The following is a 22,531-nucleotide window of genomic DNA, read 5'->3' as shown; positions in this document are numbered from 1 at the left end:
TGGCCACTTTAGTAGAGCTGCAATTTCTCTGGTCAACCAAAAGTTGTGAGTCCGCCCTTCTGTTCACTATTTACAGTTCCTGCTATAGAAAGTTAAATCTCAAATAGAGAGAGTGAGTGTTCAGTAACAGCGATCAGTCTTATCCTTTATCTCTTTGACATTCCAAGTGCCATTTCCATCTTCCCAAACTTTCTGCTGTACAGCCAATCTTGATAGGTCTTCAATAACCTATTGAATTGACATCCACATTTTACTGATTGTTTGTTCATGTATATGCAGAATTGCCCAGTATTTACAGAGCCATTGGAGAAGTGGAGGTCAACATCCAGGAAGGCAGCATGCAAAGCTATGGAGAAGCAGCTGGGAGATATGTTTTCCAGGAAGGCAGCATGCAGAGCTGTGGAGAAGCAACTGAGAGAGTAGATGTTTAGGCTGTGAGGAATGTTGATAGTGTTTCTACCTTGGGCTAAGATCATGATGATACGGGCAGTGAACTGGGATCTGATAGGGGCATGGGATCTTGGGTTGCTAGGGAGGTTTCCCAAGGCCCACAAACAGATTGGCACAGTTGTATGCCATAAAGATGTCTTAGATTTGCTTATTCCCTCAAGGAGAAGCAGTTGTGGGCAAAGACCTAGTAGTCGGGTCTATAAGCAATGAGGTGGTGACACTGAAGTCTGTAAGACTTTGGAGAGAGATGTTCAACATTATCAAAGTCACAGATATTAGTGAGGGTAGTAGGGGGAGGCTTGTGTAGGCAGGTGGTGTCATTAGTGACAAGTAGGGTCCATGTGCTTATAAATAAGCAGATAAATGTATCCATTCCTTCCTAACTAACTACATAAATGTCAACCAGATGTGGCTCAAATTTAAGAAATAATGTTGATAATGTTTACACCAGCTAAATTGGTAAGAGATGGCACAAATCCCTGTGGGACACAAACCAGGTTCGAACACATTCAAAGGCAATGAAAAAAGCATAACAGATTTAAAAGAACACAAGATCTCCAAGACTGGCAATGATGTATGTAAGTTCGAAATTTAGCTCTTGTTTTTAGTACTTTCCTCAGTGTTTAACAGTTTCCATAACAATACTCTGTTACAAAATCTGGCAGAGAATCCAAAGAAATTCTATTCATATTTAAAGTATACCAGCAGTCAGCACCTGCACTGCACAGTAGCAATAGTAACAATGCCAATCACAACACCTGTAAAGCAGTGTTACTAAACGTAGTTTTACGAAAATTATTCTCTAAAGAATACTCAGTAAATATTCCAGAATTCAAATCAAGAACATCAGCCAAGATGAGTAATTTAGAAGTAGACACCCTCAATATAGCAAAGCAGTGTAACTCATTTAATAAAGGCCAGACTTCCAGCCCAGTTTGTATGTCAGTTAGGTTCCTTTCAGAATATGCTGATATAATGGCTCCATGATTAACAGTCACATTCAACTGCTCCCTCAATGAAAGATCCTTACCTAAAGATTGGAAAATTGCTCAGGTCACACCAGGCTGCAATAAAGGGAATAGAAGTAATTTGCTGAATTATAGAGCCATATCATTAACACAGATTTGCAGTAGAATTTTCGAAGGTATGCTGTGTTTGAACATTTTAAAATACCTGAGAGACAATGATGTGTTAACAGACAGCTATCACGGATTCATAAAATATCATTCTTGTGAACCATAACTGAGACGTTCTTCATGCAAAGTAATGAGTGCTATCAACGAGATATCGCAAGTTGATTCCATGATTCTAGATTTCTGGTAGGCTGTTTACATCATTCCTCACAAGCAGCCTTCAATCATTTTGCGTGCCTGTGGAGTATCGTCTCAGTCGTGTGGCTGGATTTGTGATTTCCTGTGTGTTCGTAATAATTAATGCATAGTCATCTAGTAGAACAGAAGTGATATCTGTGGTAGTGTAAGGTAGTTTTACAGGCCCTCAATTGTTCTTAAACTATATAAATGATTTGGAAGATAATCTGAACAGCCCTCTCAGATTACAGATGATGCTGTTGTTTACCACCCAATGAAGTTATCAGAATATGAAAATGAACTCCAGAGTGATTTAGACAACATATCTGTATAGTGCAAAAAATATGAGGTCTTCCACATCAGTACTGAAAACAAAAATTAATAAATTTTGATTACACAATACATCACACAAATTGATTACACAATACATCACACAAATTGATTACACAGTATGCCACACAAATGTAAAGGTTGTCAAGTCAGCTGATTACCTTGTGATTTCAGATACAAACAACTTAAATTGGAACCACCATATAGAAGAGGTTTGTGGGGAAGGAAAACCAATAACTGTGTTTTATTGACAGAAAACATAGAGATGCAAACAATCTACTAAAGAGACAGCCTACAATACTCTTCTCGATCCTCATGTGGGGTATTGTTTCATGATATGGGATAAGTACAGTTAGGATTGATGGAGAACATCAAGAATGCTCCAAGACAGGTAGCTCATTTTGTGTTATCATGAAATAGGTGAGAGAGAGTCAAGAATATTGTATGCATGTTTGGGTGGCAGTCATAAAAAGAAAGACTTTTTGCAGTGGTGAGATCTTTTCACAGAATTGTAATCATGAACTTTCATCTCTGGATGTGAAAATATTTTGCTGAGGCTTACCTACCTAGGGAGAAATGACACTCATATTAAAATACGAGAAATCAGAGCTTGCAAGGTTTAGGTCTCCATTTTTCCCACATATTATTCGAGAGTGGAATGATCGAGGTACTATGAATCCTTTGCTACATACTTTAAGTGTGAATAGCTGATTAGTAATGTAAAACAATAGAAAATCCTGGATAGATCAATATGTAGACCATGGGAAAGGCAGCCGCTCACCTATAGCAGAGTGAGCACAGAGACACAGTAACAGCAAACATTTAAAGCTCTTGCTCTTTTCCTAGCAAACGTACACACATTCACTCATGCAGACACACAGAAATCCAAGCATGCACTCCTGTGTCCACGGGAAGATCAATTTAGTGGGAGTGCATGTTTGAGTGTCGGTGTGGTTGTGTGAATGAATGTGTGTACTTTTGCTAAAAAAAAAAAGCATGAGGTAGAAAGCCAGTGTGGATACTGTATCCTGTTACATGTGTCTGTGTTTCACACAGTGGTTCATTACAGGTGAGTGGTTGGCTTTCCCTTGTTTTGAGTAGTAATGTAGATTTAGGTGTAGGAATCTAGGTAATTATGTGGTGGAGATGGTTGACAGATGATGAAAGAATTCGATTGTGTCTACACTGCAGGTAATGGGTTGGAGGTGTTGGTAACCAGTTAAAATGTGGCATCCTGGGTTGCTAGACTTATGGATTTTGGGAAGAATGTAGAAGGTGGTATATGAGGAGGGAAATGGATTCAGGGGAGAGGTTTAGAATAGGCATAAGGATTTGAGTAAGGATAGGAGATTGTTGTTGTGGTCTTCAGTCCTGAGACTGGTTTGATGCAGCTCTCCATGCTGCTCTATCCTGTGCAACCTCCTTCATCTCCCAGTACCTACTGCAACCTACATCATCCTGAATCTGCTTAGTGTATTCATCTCTTGGTCTCCCTCTACGATTTTTACCCTCCACGCTGCCCTCCAATGCTAAATTTGTGATCCCTTGATGCCTCAGAACATGTCCTACCAACCGATCCCTTCTTCTAGTCAAGTTGTGCCACAAACCTCTCTTCTCCCCAATCCTATTCAATACCTCCTCATTAGTTACGTAATCTATCCATCTAATCTTCAACATTCTTCTGTAGCACCACATTTCGAAAGTTTCTATTCTCTTCTTCTCCCAACTATTTATTGTTCATGTTTCACTTCCATACATGGCTACACTCCATACAAATACTTTCAGAAACGACTTCCTGACACTTAAATGTATACTCGATGTTAACAAATTTCTCTTCTTCAGAAATGCTTTCCTTGCCATTGCCAGTCTACATTTGATATCCTCTCTACTTCGACCATCATCAGTTATTTTGCTCCCCAAATAGCAAAACTCCTTTACTACTTTAAGTGTCTCATTTCCTAATCTAATTCCCTCAGCATCACCCGACTTAATTTGACTACATTCCATTATCCTCGTTTTGCTTTTGTTGATGTTCATCTTATACCCTCCTTTCATGACACTGTCCATTCCGTTCAACTGCTCTTCCAAGTCCTTTGCTGTTTCTGACAGAATTACAATGTCATCGGCGAACCTCAAATTTTTTATTTCTTCTCCGTGGATTTTAATACCTACTCCGAATTTTTCTTTTGTTTCCTTTACTGCTTGCTCAATATACAGATTGAATAACATCGGGGAGAGGCTACAACCCTGTCTCACTCCCTTCCCAACCACTGCTTCCCTTTCATGCCCCTCGACTCTTATAACTGCCATCTGGTTTCTGTACAAATTGTAAATAGCCTTTCGCTCCCTGTATTTTACCCTTGCTACCTTTGAAAGAGAGGGTTCCAGTCAACTTTGTCAAAAGCTTTCTCTAGATCCACAAATGCTAGAAACATAGGTTTGCCTTTCCTTAATCTTTCTTGGAGGTATGAAAATCCAGGAAGGTATCGAGGAGGTGGTTACATGCGAGTGAGGGAGGGTCACAGTTGGATAGTATTAACCAGAACAGATAAGATTCAGTGTTAGCTTTTGGTCAGAGAGGTCGGTGGCAGGAAATTGTTTCCATAGTAGGAATCTGGAGAAGGAGAGTAGGTATTTGGCAAGTCCAGCTTGATTGATTTTGGGTGTTGAGGCCGCAGATGAAGCCTCTGGATAGCACTGAAACTTCTATGTGCTGGTGTAGCAAGAAATCAGGTCTACATGGCATTTCGTGCAGTGAACATACATTAGTTGGTAACCTGTTTGAGAGGTTTTATATGTTTCCCTGTCGCTGAACTGTTAAGATTTACCAGTGGTGGGACTGGAGCAAATAATAGTAGGTCGAGGCATGAGGCAGGTTTTACATTGGTAACGATTGGGGTATGGATAATGTTCTGGATATGTCATATGGTTTTAAAAGGACAAACGTGTGTGCCAAAAGTAACTATAGGTGGTATGAAGAGATCATGGAGAGATGACCTCATTTTAGGATTTGACCTCAGAGAGTCAGCCTTGGAAGAGTAATGTCTTGAGATATGGATGGGCTGGCTGTCAGTTGGGGAGGAAGGGAATACTGATACTTTTTGCAAATGCAAGCTATGTTTGTCTTAGTATCAGAGCAGAAGACTGCCTTGGAGAGTTGGTTGTGGACAAGACCTATGTGGTAAGCGCAAAGAGGAAAACCAACCGGTTATACCAAGTTTAGATGATGAGAGATTTGGTGTTGGAGCCGATATATTTACCCAAGATGCCTAGGCTGTAGGTATAGAAGCATTTGATATGGAAGAGTTGGCAGTTATTGAAGTTGAGGTATTGTTTTTTAAAGGTTTATGGCCAGTGTGTGCATGTAAACATCAATGAGCTGCATGTCAACATCAAAGAAGGTGAGTTTGGATTTGGACAAGGGCCAGATGACTTTGAGTTTGGAAAATAAAATAAACTTTTGCAGAAAGTGGAGATGTTTCTTGTCACCATGAGTCCAGACCACAAAGATGGAATCAATAAATATATACTAAGCCTGGAAGCATATCTCCAGGATAATGAAGAACATTTCTTCCTTGTGGCCCATATGTTTATCTGAAATTTAAACAGTCCCATAATGGTGATTTTCTTCCAACTCTATCTATCTTCAAAGGAAAATAACACTGCATTTATGTTGAAGGTCAACATTATAACAGCACACAGACAATACCATACGTAGGCCTAATTCAGTCAGTCTGTGAAACTGAGTTGTGTAAAGATCAAACAATAATTTCCATGCCTCACTGCACTGTGTGTGATCATTGCAGCATCCTACTCAGACGCTATGCCTCGTTGTTATTGCTGTTGAATCGGTCTTATGGCAACTTCCAATCTGTGGAGACAACACTATAGTGCAGACACATTGTTTGTTTATGTTGCACAAAGTGTTAACAAATTAGTGGAAGATGTAGCCAAATTTTTAAAGAATATGGTAGTGGTTTCTAGAGGTTCCAGTAGTCCAGGACAGGACCACATAGAGCTATAGGGGTACAGGTGGCCATTATTTGTTTGTCAGTGTCTGACTGTGCCACTGATGCACCTCACAATAATTGGCATTTTGCACTCACACCATCTGCTGCCATCTATGTACAAAGACAATTAACGACTTTGTGCCTGAATAAATTTCTAATTGAAAGATAAAAATCAAAAACTGTGGTGCTTTAGAGGTACCCAAAACACTCAGGAGAATGCGCCACTTGTCAGAAGTGTTGTTAGCTTCATGAAGAACAAGCATCTACTGGCATTGGTACTCAAACACAGTTAACCTTCCAGTAAGCACAGCATTGGTATGATGCGAATTCGCTACACCTGGCATTGAGGTGTTCATATCCAAAAATCTTAGGAGACAGAGAACAGTTATACAAGTGGCTTGGTATCTTTATTCCTTTGATTAAGTTATGAAATACATTGAAGAGCCAAAGAAACTGGTACACCTGCCTAATATCGTGTAGGTCTTCCACGAGCACAAGGAAGTGCCACAACACAATATGGCATGCACTCAACTAATGCCTGAAGTAGTGTTAGGGGGAAATGACACCATTAATCCTGCAGGGCTGTCCATAAATCCGTAAGAGTACGAGGGGCTGGCGATATTTTCTGAACAGCACGTTGCAACCGATCCTAGATATGTTCAATAATGTTCATGTTTGGGGAGTTTGGTGGCCAGTGGGAGTGTTTAAACTCAGAAGAGTGTTTCTGGAGCTACTCTGTTTCAATTCTGGATGTATGGGGTGTTGCATTCTCCTGCTAGAATTGGCCAAGTCCGTCGGAAAGCAAATGGACATAAATGGAAGCAGGTGATCAGACAGGATGCTTACGTACGTGTCACCTGTCAGAGCCGTATCTAGATGTATCAGGGGTCCCACATCACTCCAGCTACACACACCCCACACTATTACAGAGCCTCCACCAGCTTGAACAGTCCCCTAATGACATGCAGGGTCCATTGATTCATGAGGTTGTCTCCATACTCATACACGTCCATCCGCTCGATACAATTTGAAACGAGACTCGTTCGACAAGACAGCACGTTTCCAGTCATCAACAGTTCAATGTCAGTGTTGACGGGCCCAGGTGTAAAGCTTCGTGTTGTGCAGTCATCAAGGGTACATGAGTGGGCCTTTGGCTCCAAATGCCCATATCGATGATATTTCATTGAATGTTTCACATGCTGACACTCACTGATGGCCCATCATTGAAATCTGCAGCAATTTGCGAAAGGGCTGCACTTCTGTCACGTTGAACGATTCTCTTCAGTCGTTGTTGGTCTTGTTCTTGCGGGATCTCTTTCCAGCCACATCGATGTCAGAGAATCGATGTTTTACAAAATTCCTGAAATTGACGATACACTCATGAAATAGTCGTACCGGAAAATCCCCACTTCATCACTACCTCGGAGATGCTGTGCCCCATCATTCATCTGCCAACTATAACACCACCTTCAAACTCATTTAAATCTTGATAATCTGCCACTGTAGCAGCAGTAACTGATCTAATAACTCCGCCAGACCCTTGTTGTCTTATATAGGCATTGGCGACTGCAGTGCCATATTCTTCTTTTCCATATCTCTGTGTTTGAATACGCACACGTATACCAGTTTCTTTGGCGCTTCAGTGTAGAGCACATCTGACCTCCTACTGTCAGCAAGTCAACTGGCTGATGAATAGTGGACCAGTATTCTCTTCAAATATGAATCTGGATTCAGTCTACAAACTTAAATGCGAAGAATTTACATTTGCAATGAACTAGAAATAGTTATAGTGTTAAATACACAGGAACAAGACCAATATGGATGCATTTTGTTGACAGCGTCAAGAGGGATCGTACAGCAGGAAAACCATGTTTGTAAACCCATGAGCAGTAATAGCATCAGGTATCAAGACGAGATTTTGAAATGTAGTGTCCAGTTGTGGTAAGGTTCTGTTGACTGTGATTCCCTAATGTTGAGCAATGCTCATTCACGTAGTCCATGCCTGGTGGATTAATTCCTCCAAAGTTGACAGTGTTTTTCCATCTAAATGGCTTAACACTTCCCATATGCAAATGCTGTAGAGTTTGTTTGCGGTAGTGTTTGGCATCAATTTGCTGCATACCAGCATCCACTGCCAATATTCTTATGATGTTTCTTACTCGCCCGAAGAAGGGTGTCAACACTAGAACTGCTGACTAGATTGATGGTATGCAATAATGTTGTCATACCACTCTTGCTGTTAAAACTTGTCACACAAAATAGTTACGGAAAGAGAATGGTTTCCACATTACTGACAAAAGGTTTGTGTACACAGTCATTTATTTATGCTAGAAGTTCTTAATTTATAAATCTCTTTTTTTTTACAATTTGTTGAACAGCATTCATTAGGTTCAGTAAACTCATTTTTAGTGGTTTGATCAATTTTTTGTGTGTTTCTAGTTTGTTAGTTATTTGCGTGTTCCCCAAATCTTAATTGCGATCTCTCATGTCATGGGGAATGTGTTAATTTGTGGACATCAGTGGGTGTTTTTTTTTATACTATCTAATTTATTGATGAAACTAATTGATTTCATTTTTATCTTTATTCTTATATGAGATGGTTGCAGATGTTGGGATCATTTGTGAAAAAGACGAGAGGGCACAGTTTGTTTCAGTCCCTCGTGTTCCCCATAGATCAACTCTCCATCACTTTTGTGTCAGTGATACCTGTAATTACTATAACAATAAAATATGTAAAATATTTTAATATAATATTAATAGTAATAATTTGTTTACATCGGTGCTTAGTACACTACTTTAGTACAAATGCCGGAAAATTGCAATTCATAGAAATACAGAAATGAAAAACATTCATCCAAAAATTTGAGAATTACATGGGTCATGCAAATGTTCGATTCGGATTTCCATACGGGTAAGAGCGTCTCTGTATCGATACCGTTCACAGCTGGTTAGTTGAAACCATCAGTCTTTTCGAACACAACGTCTATGGCTTGCTTTATGACCTTGTCGCCAAAGCCGCTTACTTGAAAGCAATTAACGACGATGTATGTGCACGAGTGATAGGCCGCCTCTATGGCACCGTTGATGTTCCTTCACCGACGGGAGAGATGTAGAAAATATCTATGACTTACTAGTATGAGTCTGCACGCCGTAAAGTTATAGACTAGTCACTTTTCTCGCTTTGTGATAGATGGCGCTGTAATAGTTACAAACGTATACGTACGTGGTAGCACGTAACATTCCGCCAGTGCGGACGGAATTTGCTTCGTGATACATTACCCGTGTTAAAATGGACCATTTACCAATTGCGGAAAAGGTCGATATCGTGTTGATGTATGGCTATTGTGATCAGAATGCCCATCGGGCGTGTGCTATGTATGCTGCTCGGTATCCTGGACGACATCATCCAAGTGTCCGGACCGTTCGCCAGATAGTTACGTTATTTAAGGAAACAGGAAGCGTTCAGCCACATGTGAAACGTCAGCCACTACCTACAACAAATGATGATGCCCAAGTAGGTGTTTTAGCTGCTGTCGCGGCTAATCCGCACATCAGTAGCAGACAAATTGCACGAGAATCGGGAATCTCAAAAACGCCGGTGTTGAGAATGCTACATCAACATCTATTGCACCCTTACCATATTTCTATGCACCAAAAATTGCATGGCGACGACTTTGAACGTCGTGTACAGTTCTGCCACTGGGCACAAGAGAAATTACAGGACGATGACAGATTTCTTGCACTCGTTCTATTTAGCGACGAAGCGTCATTCACCAACAGCGGTAACGTAAACCGGCATAATATGCACTATTGGGCAACGGAAAATCCACGATGGCTGCGACAAGTGGAACATCAGCGACCTCGGCGGGTTAATGTATAGTGCGGCATTATGGGAGGAAGAACAATTGGCACCCATTTTATCGATGGCAATCTAAATGGTGCAATGTATGCTATTTTCCTACGTAATGTTCTACCGATGTTACTACAACATGTTTCACTGCATGACAGAATGGCGATGTACTTCCAACATGATGGATGTCCGGCACATAGCTCGCGTGCGGTTGAAGCGGTATTGAATAGCGTATTTCATTACAGGTGGATTGGTCGTCGAAGCAACATACCATGCCCCGCACGTTCACCGGGTCTGACGTTCCCGGATTTCTTTCTGCGGTGAAAGTTGAAGGATATTTGCTGTCGTCATCCACCTACAACGCCTCAACGCCTGACAACATGCGTCATTTTGAGCATTTATTGCATTAATGTGGCTCAAATGACTCTGAGCACTATGGGACTTAACTTCTGAGGTCATCAGTCCCCTAGAACTTAGAACTACTTATACCTAACTAACATAAGGACATCACACACATCCATGCCCGAGGCAGGATTCGAAACTGCGACCGTAGCGGTCGCGCTGTTCCAGACTGTAGCGCCTAGAACCGCTCGGCCACTCCGGCCGGCCCATTAATGTGGTATTTACAGGTAATCACGCTGTAACAGCATGCGTTCTCAGAAATGATAAGTTCACAAAGATACATGTATTGGTACATGTATTGGAACAACCGAAATAATAAGTTCAAACGTACCTACGTTCTGTATTTTAATTTAAAAAACCTACCTGTTACCAACAGTTAGTCTAAAATTGTGGGCCATATGTTTGTGACTATCACAAAGCGAAAAAAGTGGTCCAACTAAAACATTTATATTTCTTTAAGTACTAGGAGTTTTGCTATTTGGGGAGCAAAATAACTGATGATGGTCGAAGTAGAGAGGATATAAAATGTAGACTGGCAATGGCAAGGAAAACATTTCTGAAGAAGAGAAATTTGTTAACATCGAGTATAGATTTAAGTGTCAGGAAGTCGTTTCTGAAAGTATTTGTATGGAGTGTAGCCATGTATGGAAGTGAAACATGGACGATAAATAGTTTGGACAAGAAGAGAATAGAAGCTTTTGAAATGTGGTGCTACAGAAGAATGCTTAAGATTAATGGGTAGATTACGTAACTAATGAGGAAGTACTGAATAGGATTGGGGAGAAGAGAAGTTTGTGGCACAACTTGACTAGAAGAAGGGATCGGTTGGTAGGAAATGTTCTGAGGCATCAAGGGATCACCAATTTGATATTGGAGGGCAGCGTGGAGGGTAAAAATCGTAGAGGGAGACCAAGAGATGAATACACCAAACAGATACAGAAGGATGTAGGTTGCAGTAGGTACTGGGAGATGAAGAAGCTTGCACAGGATAGAGTAGCATAGAGAGCTGCATCAAACCAGTCTCAGGACTGAAGACAACAACAACAACAACAACAACAACAAGTGCTACACGAATATGTAATAATAAATGGGGGTTCCTATTTTTAAAAAAAACGCAGTTGATATCCATCCGTTTGACTTATGGCAGCGCCATCTAGAGGGCCAACCGCTGCGCCATCTGGTTTCCCCCTTCAAGCTAGACAAGTTTCGTTCTTTGTAGTTTTTTTCGTTTGACGCTTATTTCGTGAAATATTTGGCCCAGTCACGATCAATGGACCACTCTGTATAACACTTCTGGCTTCAACGGCACCTCAAAGATTAACATGATATTAAATTTGGTACTGAGCCATTTAACACTTGCAACGGATATATGGATAACCATCATTGCATTTAATTTTGCACGTCCTCGCATTTCCATTTACGTAAACATTTACTAGATTCATTTTAGGCGGAGAACTGTGCTAACTAAATTACTTTGCATCTTCTGCAGTAATAAATGCCACATTAGGGAGGAGACGGTCCAAACTCGTGTTCGGTCATCCTGATTTAGCTTTTCCGTGATTTCCCTAAATCGCCTCAGGCAAATGGTGCAATGGTTCCTTTGAAAGGGCGCAGCCGTTATTCCCTCCTCATCCTTCCCTAATCAGATGGGACCGATGACCTTGCCTTGGGCCCCCTCCCCCAAATCAACCGGTAAATGCCAAACCATATTGTGTTGATCATTATTGTTCCCTTTAGCTCGAAATCAACATCAAACTTAAAAGTAAAGTTCACATATTTTGATTCTACAGTTTCAAACACAAAATTTTCATTATTTTGCATTCTCTTTCAGCTTTTGTACCACTCTTTAGTTTCTTCTGTTGAAACCAGGCCTCTTTCTTCAAACGTTCCTGAATGTCCAATCTCTTTATTCTGTCTGTTTTTTTATTTCACGCTTCTGCCTCCAGCGGTCCCGGATATTAATTTTGAAACGAATTCATTATGTATACCTGAAAGACTGGTTGAGAAGGGGACGAGACACAGTCGAAGATTATTTCCGACGTAATTCGTTGTAACTATAAAGCAGCAATTAAAAGAAACCAATGAGAAATTTGGGAAGGGAATTAAAGCTCAGATGAAAGAAATTAAAAATTTGAGTATCGCCATCGACTTTGTGCTCTGCCAGAGACGACAAACGATTTGGAAGAGTGTATGAACGGAGTCAGTTGCGTCCTGAAAGGATGTTAGAAAGTGAATATTAACAAAAGCAAAACAAAGTTAATGGAACGTAGTTGAATTAAATACTGCGATGGTTAGAAAATTAGATTAGGTAACTACACGTTAAAATCAGATGAATTTTGCTGCTTGGCCAGTAAAATAACCGACAGTGGCGGAAGCAGAGAGGATATCACATGCAGTCTGGCAGTTACCAGAGAAGCTTTTCTTTAGAACTAAAATTTTCTAATATCGAACATAAATTTCAGTGTTATGAAGTTTTTTCTGACGGCGTTTGTCTGGAGTTTAGTGTTGTACCATGAACAGATCAAACAAGAAGCGAATTGAGGCGTTCGAAACGTACCACAAATGAATGTTGAAAATTAGATAAATGACTCCAGGAATTAATGAGGAGTATCTAAGTCTAACTGAGGAAAAAGAAATTAATAGCACAATCTGGCTAAGAAGAGGGATCAGTTAATAGCTCTCGTACTGAGTCATCAAAGAATCGTCAATTTGGTATTATAGGAAAGTATGGTTTTCAATAGAAAAGGCAGTTTTGGGTTTATATGGGTTGCGGAGATTTTGTTGAAATGAAGAAGGTTTGATCAGGACAGGTATGTGTGAAGACTTCGAATTGAAGACATCAACAACATTGACTGAGTTCACATTGTGGGATCATACATTTTAGGAGTGCATAAAAAAGCCAAAATGGATCAAAGATATATAAAATTGAATATGTGCATGTATATTTAAATATATCTAATTGCTTACGACAGTAAACGTTTCATTTGTGAAGATATACGGGCACTGCTCGGTTGTAATACAACACAAGAAAACCACTGAAAGCTGAAAGCACATACATCCTTGAGAAAATTGTACGAAATAAATTATAATTTACTAAGCAACTGGCCACACGAAATTGTAAACCAGATGAGTTTTTGTGCAGTTGTACTTCAGTTCTATTCTGGTGCTGTCTGCCAGACACGCAAAACGTGAAGTCTAAATCACTACACATGACCTCTATCTAGATAGCTTTTTGCAAGAAAGCTAAGTGATTTATGTTTCATGTTTTTACGTTGTTTCCTACAGGTTAGTCTGCATTGTGTCACTATGACACAATGTATCTCTAAAATCATTAAATGTGTGGAAGTAAGCGTATTTAAGTTCGATATTGGAAAAATGCTAAATTCATGAAATACTTGCTGAATACCCGGCGTTGCAAAGGTTACCATTTATCTGAATCTTATTTTAGTCCGTCTTCTCTTACCCCTCTCTCCATCTGTCCCCTCCTTGCCTCCACTCTCTGTCTGACTCCTCCTTCCCCTCTGTTCATCCATCTCTTCCTTCTCCTATCTGTCTCCTCCTACACTCCTTTCTGTCCACTTGCTCCTGCCGCTCTCTGTCCATGTACTCCTCCCCATCTGTCCATCTGCTCGTTCCCCCTCTGTCCATCTCCTCCTCACTCGCTAAGTCCATCTCCTGTTCCCCCTCTCTCTGACCAATTCCTCTTTTCCCTCACTCTGTCCATTTCTTCCTTCCACTCTCTCACTGCCAACCTCCCCCCTCTCACTGTTCATTGCCTTCTCCCTCTGTGTACTTCCTCCTCTTTCTTTTCTCTGAACATCTCTACTTCCCCTATCTCTCTGTACTCTCTGTCCATTTCCTCCTCCACCTCTGTCCAACTCCCCCTCTCCTTCTCTCCACCCATCTCCTCATTTTCCTCTCTGACCATTTCCTCCTCGCCCCCTTTCTCTCTCCAGATTATCACCACTACCCCACTTGGAGGCTGGTGGTTCTTACTCCCACAGTATTTCTTTTCAGGTCGTAAATAATTTGTGTACCAAATTTGCTTCAGATCATTCCAGGGGTTTAGGATGAGCTTGGTGTTGCCTGTGTACGCACATGTCAAATATATTACACAGGTATTTAACATATTTAAGACATATTTGTACACACATTTCACCTGTATCTCTAGGGAATTTCGTCCTACAGTTTTATGCTGCTCAGTGTGTGTGACGTCGGATCACCTGAACTATATGCCGACAATGATATAATTTTGCAGGTACATCCAGTGGTATATGTGGCTAATGTCTGCGAAATGTGTTGTTAATAGAGTGAGTCGTAATAAAGTAATAAAATAAAACGTCATCCATGATGCGGAACGTTTCATGCATCTCTGTATTTGACGTCATATCTCCTGAACTAAGTTCCAAACAATGATATAATTTTGTAGGTACATTCGCGTCAAATGTGGATACTTTCTGCGAAATTTATTGCGAATAGAGATAGTAGCAAATAAGTAATAAATGTATTGATCTGTCTCTTTTTCAGCTGTCATATCGACATTTTATCTTTCATAAGTAATTTATAGGTTGCCACAGGCAATGTATTACGCTATATTAATTGTTGACCGTAAATTCACCATAAAAAAGGGTCGGACCTATACTCTTCATATATTTTCTTTTAGTAATTTTGCATGGGTAACTGCATTCATCTTTTAATGTATCACAATTGGTTTCTATGATAGTCATCAATTTTAATAAGTCTGCTACGTACATTTTATCTAATGCGCTTTTATCAGATTACGTTGCGCAAATGATGACTACATATAAGCAAACCCACAGTAGCGACATCTAGGGAGGGTGTAGGCAAACAGATTTCCGGATGCTACTGTACCTCAGTAGCTAGTTGGCAATAATCACTATGTGAACGATGTGGCCTATTCTAAACCATATTTTAAATATATGTGACGATTCCATGTTGATTATATTTATATGTTTCGACGATGCCATTACGGCCGTATCACTTTAGGACATGGTGTAAAAAAGGTACAGTATACCATATTTTTATCTGTACATTTCCGTGGTGTATGACAGTATATTGTGATACATATTGCTGTTTTATGTTAAAAGACACACTGCTCACTAAATGTATATATTTATATACTTTAGATCTGAAGATGGTCATTACAGACTGAAACCGGTCATCGTCTAAAGAATTCATTTGTGATCAGAGACTGGAATAAAAAAGCATTATAAATTTAAACAATGTAGGAAGAGACAGATTACTACTTACCGTAAAGAAGACATGTCAAGTTCTTCACGGTAAGTAGCAATCTGTTTTTTCCTACATTGTTGATATTCCTATCTGGAGTCTCCATTGTTTAATAAATTTAAACGTCATCCATGGCGGAGTAGGTTTTCACGCATCTTAGTTTTTTTGACGTAGTATCTCCTGATCTATGTTTTGTACAATGATATAATATTGCTAGTACATTCAGTGGTACATCTGAATACCGCTTGCAAATTGTGTCGCCAGTACAGTTAGTAGCAAAGAAGTAATGAATTAAAGCGTCATGTTTCAAGCGGCAGTTTTGCGCCGTGAGCAGTGAAAATGTAGTAAGCCCTAAACTTTTTGCCTCTCACTATTTTGTGGGGGTTATCAGCGAGAAAAAAATTCGTAAAAACTTGATATTATATGTATCACTATTTTGTGGGGGTTATCAGCGAGAAAAAAATTCGTAAAAACTTGATATTATATGTAAAGCTAGTTGCAAGTCCATAATTGCTTCAATTGTACGATAAATCTTTATTTATGAAGCAGTCTGTTTCTTCATGGGACAATTCTACAGCTTTGGATGCCCACAATACAAAATTAGCTGCAGTAAGTGCTATCATTTTCTGAGACTGGATGAATGGAATCTGGATACGCGCAAGTCATGGGCTACACCGCTTTTCCAGTCAGTCAGTTTTACGTGTACCAAGTTTCGTTGAAATCGGCCCAGTAGTTTAGGATGAGATGTGGAACATACATACACTCCTGGAAATTGAAATAAGAACACCGTGAATTCATTGTCCCAGGAAGGGGAAACTTTATTGACACATTCCTGGGGTCAGATACATCACATGATCACACTGACAGAACCACAGGCACATAGACACAGGCAACAGAGCATGCACAATGTCAGCACTAGTACAGTGTATATCCACCTTTCGCAGCAATGCAGGCTGCTATTCTCCCATGGAGACGATCGTAGAGATGCTGGATGTAGTCCTGTGGAACGGCTTGCCATGCCATTTCCACCTGGCGCCTCAGTTGGACCAGCGTTCGTGCTGGACGTGCAGACCGCGTGAGACGACGCTTCATCCAGTCCCAAACATGCTCAATGGGGGACAGATAAGGAGATCTTGCTGGCCAGGGTAGTTGACTTACACCTTCTAGAGCACGTTGGGTGGCACGGGATACATGCGGACGTGCATTGTCCTGTTGGAACAGCAAGTTCCCTTGCCGGTCTAGGAATGGTAGAACGATGGGTTCGATGACGGTTAGGATGTACCGTGCACTATTCAGTGTCCCCTCGACGATCACCAGTGGTGTACGGCCAGTGTAGGAGATCGCTCCCCACACCATGATGCCGGGTGTTGGCCCTGTGTGCCTCGGTCGTATGCAGTCCTGATTGTGGCGCTCACCTGCACGGCGCCAAACACGCATACGACCATCATTGGCACCAAGGCAGAAGCGACTCTCATCGCTGAAGACGACACGTCTCCATTCGTCCCTCCATTCACGCCTGTCGCGACACCACTGGAGGCGGGCTGCACGATGTTGGGGCGTGAGCGGAAGACGGCCTAACGGTGTGCGTGACCGTAGCCCAGCTTCATGGAGACGGTTGCGAATGGTCCTCGCCGATACCCCAGGAGCACAGTGTCCCTAATTTGCTGGGAAGTGGCGGTGCGGTCCCCTACGGCACTGCGTAGGATCCTACGGTCTTGGCGTGCATCCGTGCGTCGCTGCGGTCCGGTCCCAGGTCGACGGGCACGTGCACCTTCCGCCGACCACTGGCGACAACATCGATGTACTGTGGAGACCTCACGCCCCACGTGTTGAGCAATTCGGCGGTACGTCCACCCGGCCTCCCGCATGCCCACTATACGCCCTCGCTCAAAGTCCGTCAACTGCACATACGGTTCACGTCCACGTTGTCGCGGCATGCTACCAGTGTTAAAGACTGCGATGGAGCTCCGTATGCCACGGCAAACTGGCTGACACTGACGGCGGCGGTGCACAAATGCTTCGCAGCTAGCGCCATTCGACGGCCAACACCGCGGTTCCTGGTGTGTCCGCTGTGCCGTGCGTGTGATCATTGCTTGTACAGCCCTCTCGCAGTGTCCGGAGCAAGTATGGTGGGTCTGACACACCGGTGTCAATGTGTTCTTTTTTCCATTTCCAGGAGTGTATATACACTATGTGATCAAAAGTACCCGAACACCTGGCTGAAAATGACTTACAAGTTCATGGCGTCCTCCGTCGATAATGCTGGAATTCAATATGGTATTGGCCCACCCTTAGCCTTGATGACAGCTTCCACTGTCGCAACATACGTTCAGTGTGGTGCCGGAAGGTTTCTTGGAAGGTTTTCAGCCCATTATTCACGGAATGCTGCACTGAGGAGAGGTATCGATGTCGGTCCCTGAGGCCTGGCACGAAGTCGGAGATCCGAAACATCCAGAGGGGGTTATATAGGATGTAGGTCAGCACTTTGGGCAGGCCAGTCCATCGCAGAGATATTATTGTCGTGAAACCACTCTGCCACAGGCCGTGCATTATGAACAGGTGCTCGATCGTTTTGAATGATGCAATCGCCATCCCCGAATTGGTCTTCAACAGTGGGAAGCAAGAAGGTGCTAAAAACATCAATACAGGCCTGTGCTGTGGTAGTGCCACGCAGAACAACAAGGGGTGCAAGCCCCCTCCATGCAAAACACGGCCACCCCATAACACCACCGCCTCCGAATTTTGCTCTTGCCACTACACACGCTGGCAGATGACGTTCACCGGGCATTCGCAATACCCACACCCTGCCATCGGATCGCCACATTGTGTACCGTGATTCGTCACTCCACACAAAGTTTTTCCACTGTTCAGTCGTCCAACGTTTACGCTCCTTATACGAAGCGAGGCGTCGTTTGACATTTACCGGCGTGATGTGTGGCTTATGAACAGCCGCTCGACCATGATATCCAAGTTTTCTCACCTCCCGCCTAACTGTCATAGTACTTGCAGTGGATTCTGAAGCAGTTTGGAATCCCTTTGTGATGGTCTGGATAGATGTCTGCCTAGTACATATTCCGACCCTCTTCAACTGTCGGCGGTCTCTGTCAGTCAACAGACGAGGTCGGCCTGTACGTGTCCCTTCACGTTAACACTTCACTATCACATCGGAAACAGTGGACCTAGGGATGTTTGGGAGTGTGGAAATCTCGCGTACAGACGTATGACACAAGTGACACCCAATCACCTGACCACGTTCCACGTCTGTGAGTTCCGCGGAGCGCTCCATTCTGCTCTCTCACGATGTCTAATGACTACTGAGTTCGCTGATATGGAGTACCTGGTAGTAGGTGGCAGCACAGTGAAGCTAATATGAAAAACATATGCTTTTGGGGGTGTCCGGATTCTTTTGATCACATAGTGTACGCACATCCATTTTTATAATATGCATAGATTCAGTGATTTGTGACAATACTGTATGTGATTAGAAGGATATCTACAACGATTAGTACCTACTCATTTGTACCGGCCACAGGTGTTGGAGGTTTCAGCAAAATACCTTTGTACTCTGCAACAATTTGATTTATTATACAGGTGTATTGGCGATGACTTTATCGATATCTTAAGATAGAGAGTTCTCCAATACTGAAAAATATGGCACAGACTTTACTGTAATGTTACAAGAACAGAGATAATGTGATTCTTGGAACCAGATATAAGGTACTTGAACGTCAATGATCGACTTTGCTTTATCGTAAAGCAGATAACAGATAATTCCTCTGTAATTTGTGGATATATATATTGCCAGTAAAACCGTGTCCGGGAGGAGATAAACATGCATTCCATCGCGCTTTTGCTGATCGCTGCCGCCTTCGGCACGCGGATTGCGGCTGTCCCTCGTCACCCCATCATTCAAGAGGTATGCTATTCAATGACGCCAGAAGCAATTCGAATTAAATTTTCAAGGTTTCTATGGCGGAGTCGGTCAATGAAAGCTCGAAAATTTTATTCGAATTGACGCGGGTTAAGAACCGATAGGATTTCATTCAGACATGTCGCCGCGAAAGACCTCGATGATACAGTTTAACTTCTCGGTAAATATTGAATCTATACAAGACAGAGCAGTAGCTAAGATAATTACTTTACTCTTGATTTCTGAGTCCACAGAACAATAATAAATCTGTTTCTCGACATTCTGCAGCTTTTATGGAATCGTCCTTTGTTAAGATCAGGCATTGCTAATTAACGGCTTCGTCTATATATTGGACGTAAAAATTTTCCGAATTCACGACTTGTCCACAGTCGGACTTGTCATTATGGTTCAACCGTCCACCAGGTTTTTCCACAGTCATTCATTCCGGAAGGCGTTTGATACAGTTTCGTAAAGTCGTTTACTGATCACCCCCAAGTAAACCCAAGCGCATGGCTACAAATGAGTTAATGTCTTAAATATTTGACTTTGTTGGAGAATAGTTACCGTTTACCAGACTATTCGCCAGTAGGTCGGGTTAACCTCAAACCTCTTCACGTGTCGCCTTTAGTCATACACTTAATGAAGACTGGTCTGCCCTAAGAGATCTGGTCCAGAATCGCATCTTATTGCAGTTACTTCTTAAGTTAGTGAGCTTGTGAGCGCATATGCGAGTAAGAGAGAGAGGAAGACAGACAGAGTAAATTGTATGTGTAGTATTTTCCGTTTGTTGCAATGGTTAATGGAGATTCTGTTGCAGGGTGACGACGTAATTGTGAATATAGAGGACGGAGCTCTGAGGGGCGTAGTGGCCACTTCATTGAACGGCGTTCTCTACAACAAGTTCCTGGGAATACCGTACGCCACACCACCTCTGGGAGATCTCCGATTCCGTGTGAGTACCACACATGATTGTTCTAACCGCTGTAGTAAGCTAATTACTTTTAAATACATTGTGGGAGTGACCAGTGATCAATGTGTTACAAATACTTATATCAAAAACAGTCTTGATCACGATTTATTTATTACGGTGACCAGTTTCGACCACAGTAGTGGTCCAAACCGGTCACTGTAATAACTAAATTGTGATCAAGACTGTTTTTGATAGTAAATAGCTGTAGTAAGCATTTGCATAGCTTTACACTTACTCTCGATTTTTGGACCGCAGCAGTTCTTAGGCATATAAATACACCATACAGGCACTCTTCATCACTTTATTTAGCTAATTATTTAAACTGTCCTTTTTGTCACCTGTTTTAATCTCATGTGAACTACACGGAGGCGTGTACTGTCTTACGACGATCCTATTCTAGAAAAAGAACAACTATGAAATGTACAAGTCTGGGCTTAAGCAATATGTAATTTGTCCGCTTTCCACCACGTTTCCTGCACTGTTTTGCGGATCTCCTTGGACTAGCAGGTAATGGACGAGTGAAATGTCTCACGGGAAGCTCTTTGGTTGCAGTGTACAAGCAAACGCTTTTTCGCGAGTGTTCCTTTCTGCCACAGTTGAATTTTGAGTCATGTGCCCACTTGGATACGCATACCCAAGCCTTCTATTGGCATCCATATTCATAGTAAACACTAAACCTCCCTCACATTCTGTAACAAGTAAGTCAGACTTTTCCCACACCATTATTAATTTTTTCTGTAATGTGAACTAAATTTTGATACTTAGTTTGATCAACAACCTTCACCTCATATCTGGTTACTCTGTAACAGAAATTTTTCTTCTAATATAGATGGTTAATAACAAACAATAATTTTATAGTCAAAACTTCCTTTGTTCTCCCCTCAACCACGTGCTTATGTAAGATTACAGTCAGTAGGACATACCTTGATAGCGGGCCCATTTTAACTGTACGACTAGCCACTAATAGTTTGCACATTTTCGATGTTCCGAGTAATAGTACGTATTATGAGACTTTCAGCGTTTTCAGGTAATTAGTCACATTGATGACAAGATAAATGTAGCTGTACAACCAGCAATGTTCAGAGATCGACTTTCAACAAATGCTCAGGGAAAAGTTTTTTTGTACTCAGAGATTATTGTTTGTGTACTTAACTAATACTCAGAGTTGTTTCACATTATACAAACTGAACAAACATTTGCATGCCATGGGCGATTTCGTAGAGGCCTCCTTCATAAATTATGCACTCCATATTTCACTTACCGTTCATGGGACTAAACAACCATTCTCATGATCATTCATTTCCTTCTGATACTCAAGACTTGGTTTTCCGTTGCGCTTGCGAAGATTAACTGCTTTCACCAGATAAAGAAGAAAGGAAGGAAGATGAGGGTTTAGCTTCCCGACAATATCGAGGTCATTAGAGACGGAACACATGCTCGAATTGTTCGAAGGATGGAGAAATAAATCGGCTATGCCCTTTCGAAAGTACCATCGCGGCAGCACTTTCCTTGAGTGATTTAGGGAAATCACGGAAAACCTAAATTTGGATGGTCGGATCTACACTCCTGGAAATGGAAAAAAGAACACACTGACACCGATGTGTCAGACCCACCATACTTGCTCCGGACACTGCGAGAGGGCTGTACAAGCAATGATCACACGCACGGCACAGCGGACACACCAGGAACCGCGGTGTTGGCCGTCGAATGGCGCTAGCTGCGCAGCATTTGTGCACCGCCGCCGTCAGTGTCAGCCAGTTTGCCGTGGCATACGGAGCTCCATCGCAGTCTTTAACACTGGTAGCATGCCGCGACAGCGTGGACATGAACCGTATGTGCAGTTGACGGACTTTGACCGAGGGCGTATAGTGGGCATGCGGGAGGCCGGGTGGACGTACCGCCGAATTGCTCAACACGTGGGGCGTGAGGTCTCCACAGTACATCGATGTTGTCGCCAGTGGTCGGCGGAAGGTGCACGTGCCCGTCGACCTGGGACCGGACCGCAGCGACGCACGGATGCACGCCAAGACCGTAGGATCCTACGCAGTG

General features: G+C 42.1%; 1 protein-coding gene across 1 annotated transcript in view; it reads left to right on the top strand.

The window, feature by feature from the left end:
- The first annotated feature begins 19,427 nt into the window (after nt 1-19,427).
- The window catches only part of LOC124622224 (juvenile hormone esterase-like), a 103,891-nt gene continuing 100,787 nt past the window's right edge, over nt 19,428-22,531 (top strand). The window contains exons 1-2 of the mRNA XM_047147877.1: nt 19,428-19,518; nt 20,330-20,464. Coding sequence (XP_047003833.1) covers nt 19,435-19,518; nt 20,330-20,464 — 219 coding nt within the window. The 5' untranslated portion in view covers nt 19,428-19,434. The remainder of the gene's footprint in view (nt 19,519-20,329; nt 20,465-22,531) is intronic.

The sequence above is a fragment of the Schistocerca americana genome, chromosome 7 (assembly GCF_021461395.2).
Source record: "Schistocerca americana isolate TAMUIC-IGC-003095 chromosome 7, iqSchAmer2.1, whole genome shotgun sequence".
NCBI lineage: Eukaryota > Metazoa > Arthropoda > Insecta > Orthoptera > Acrididae > Schistocerca > Schistocerca americana.
This window is presented reverse-complemented; position numbering and strand designations above follow the sequence as displayed.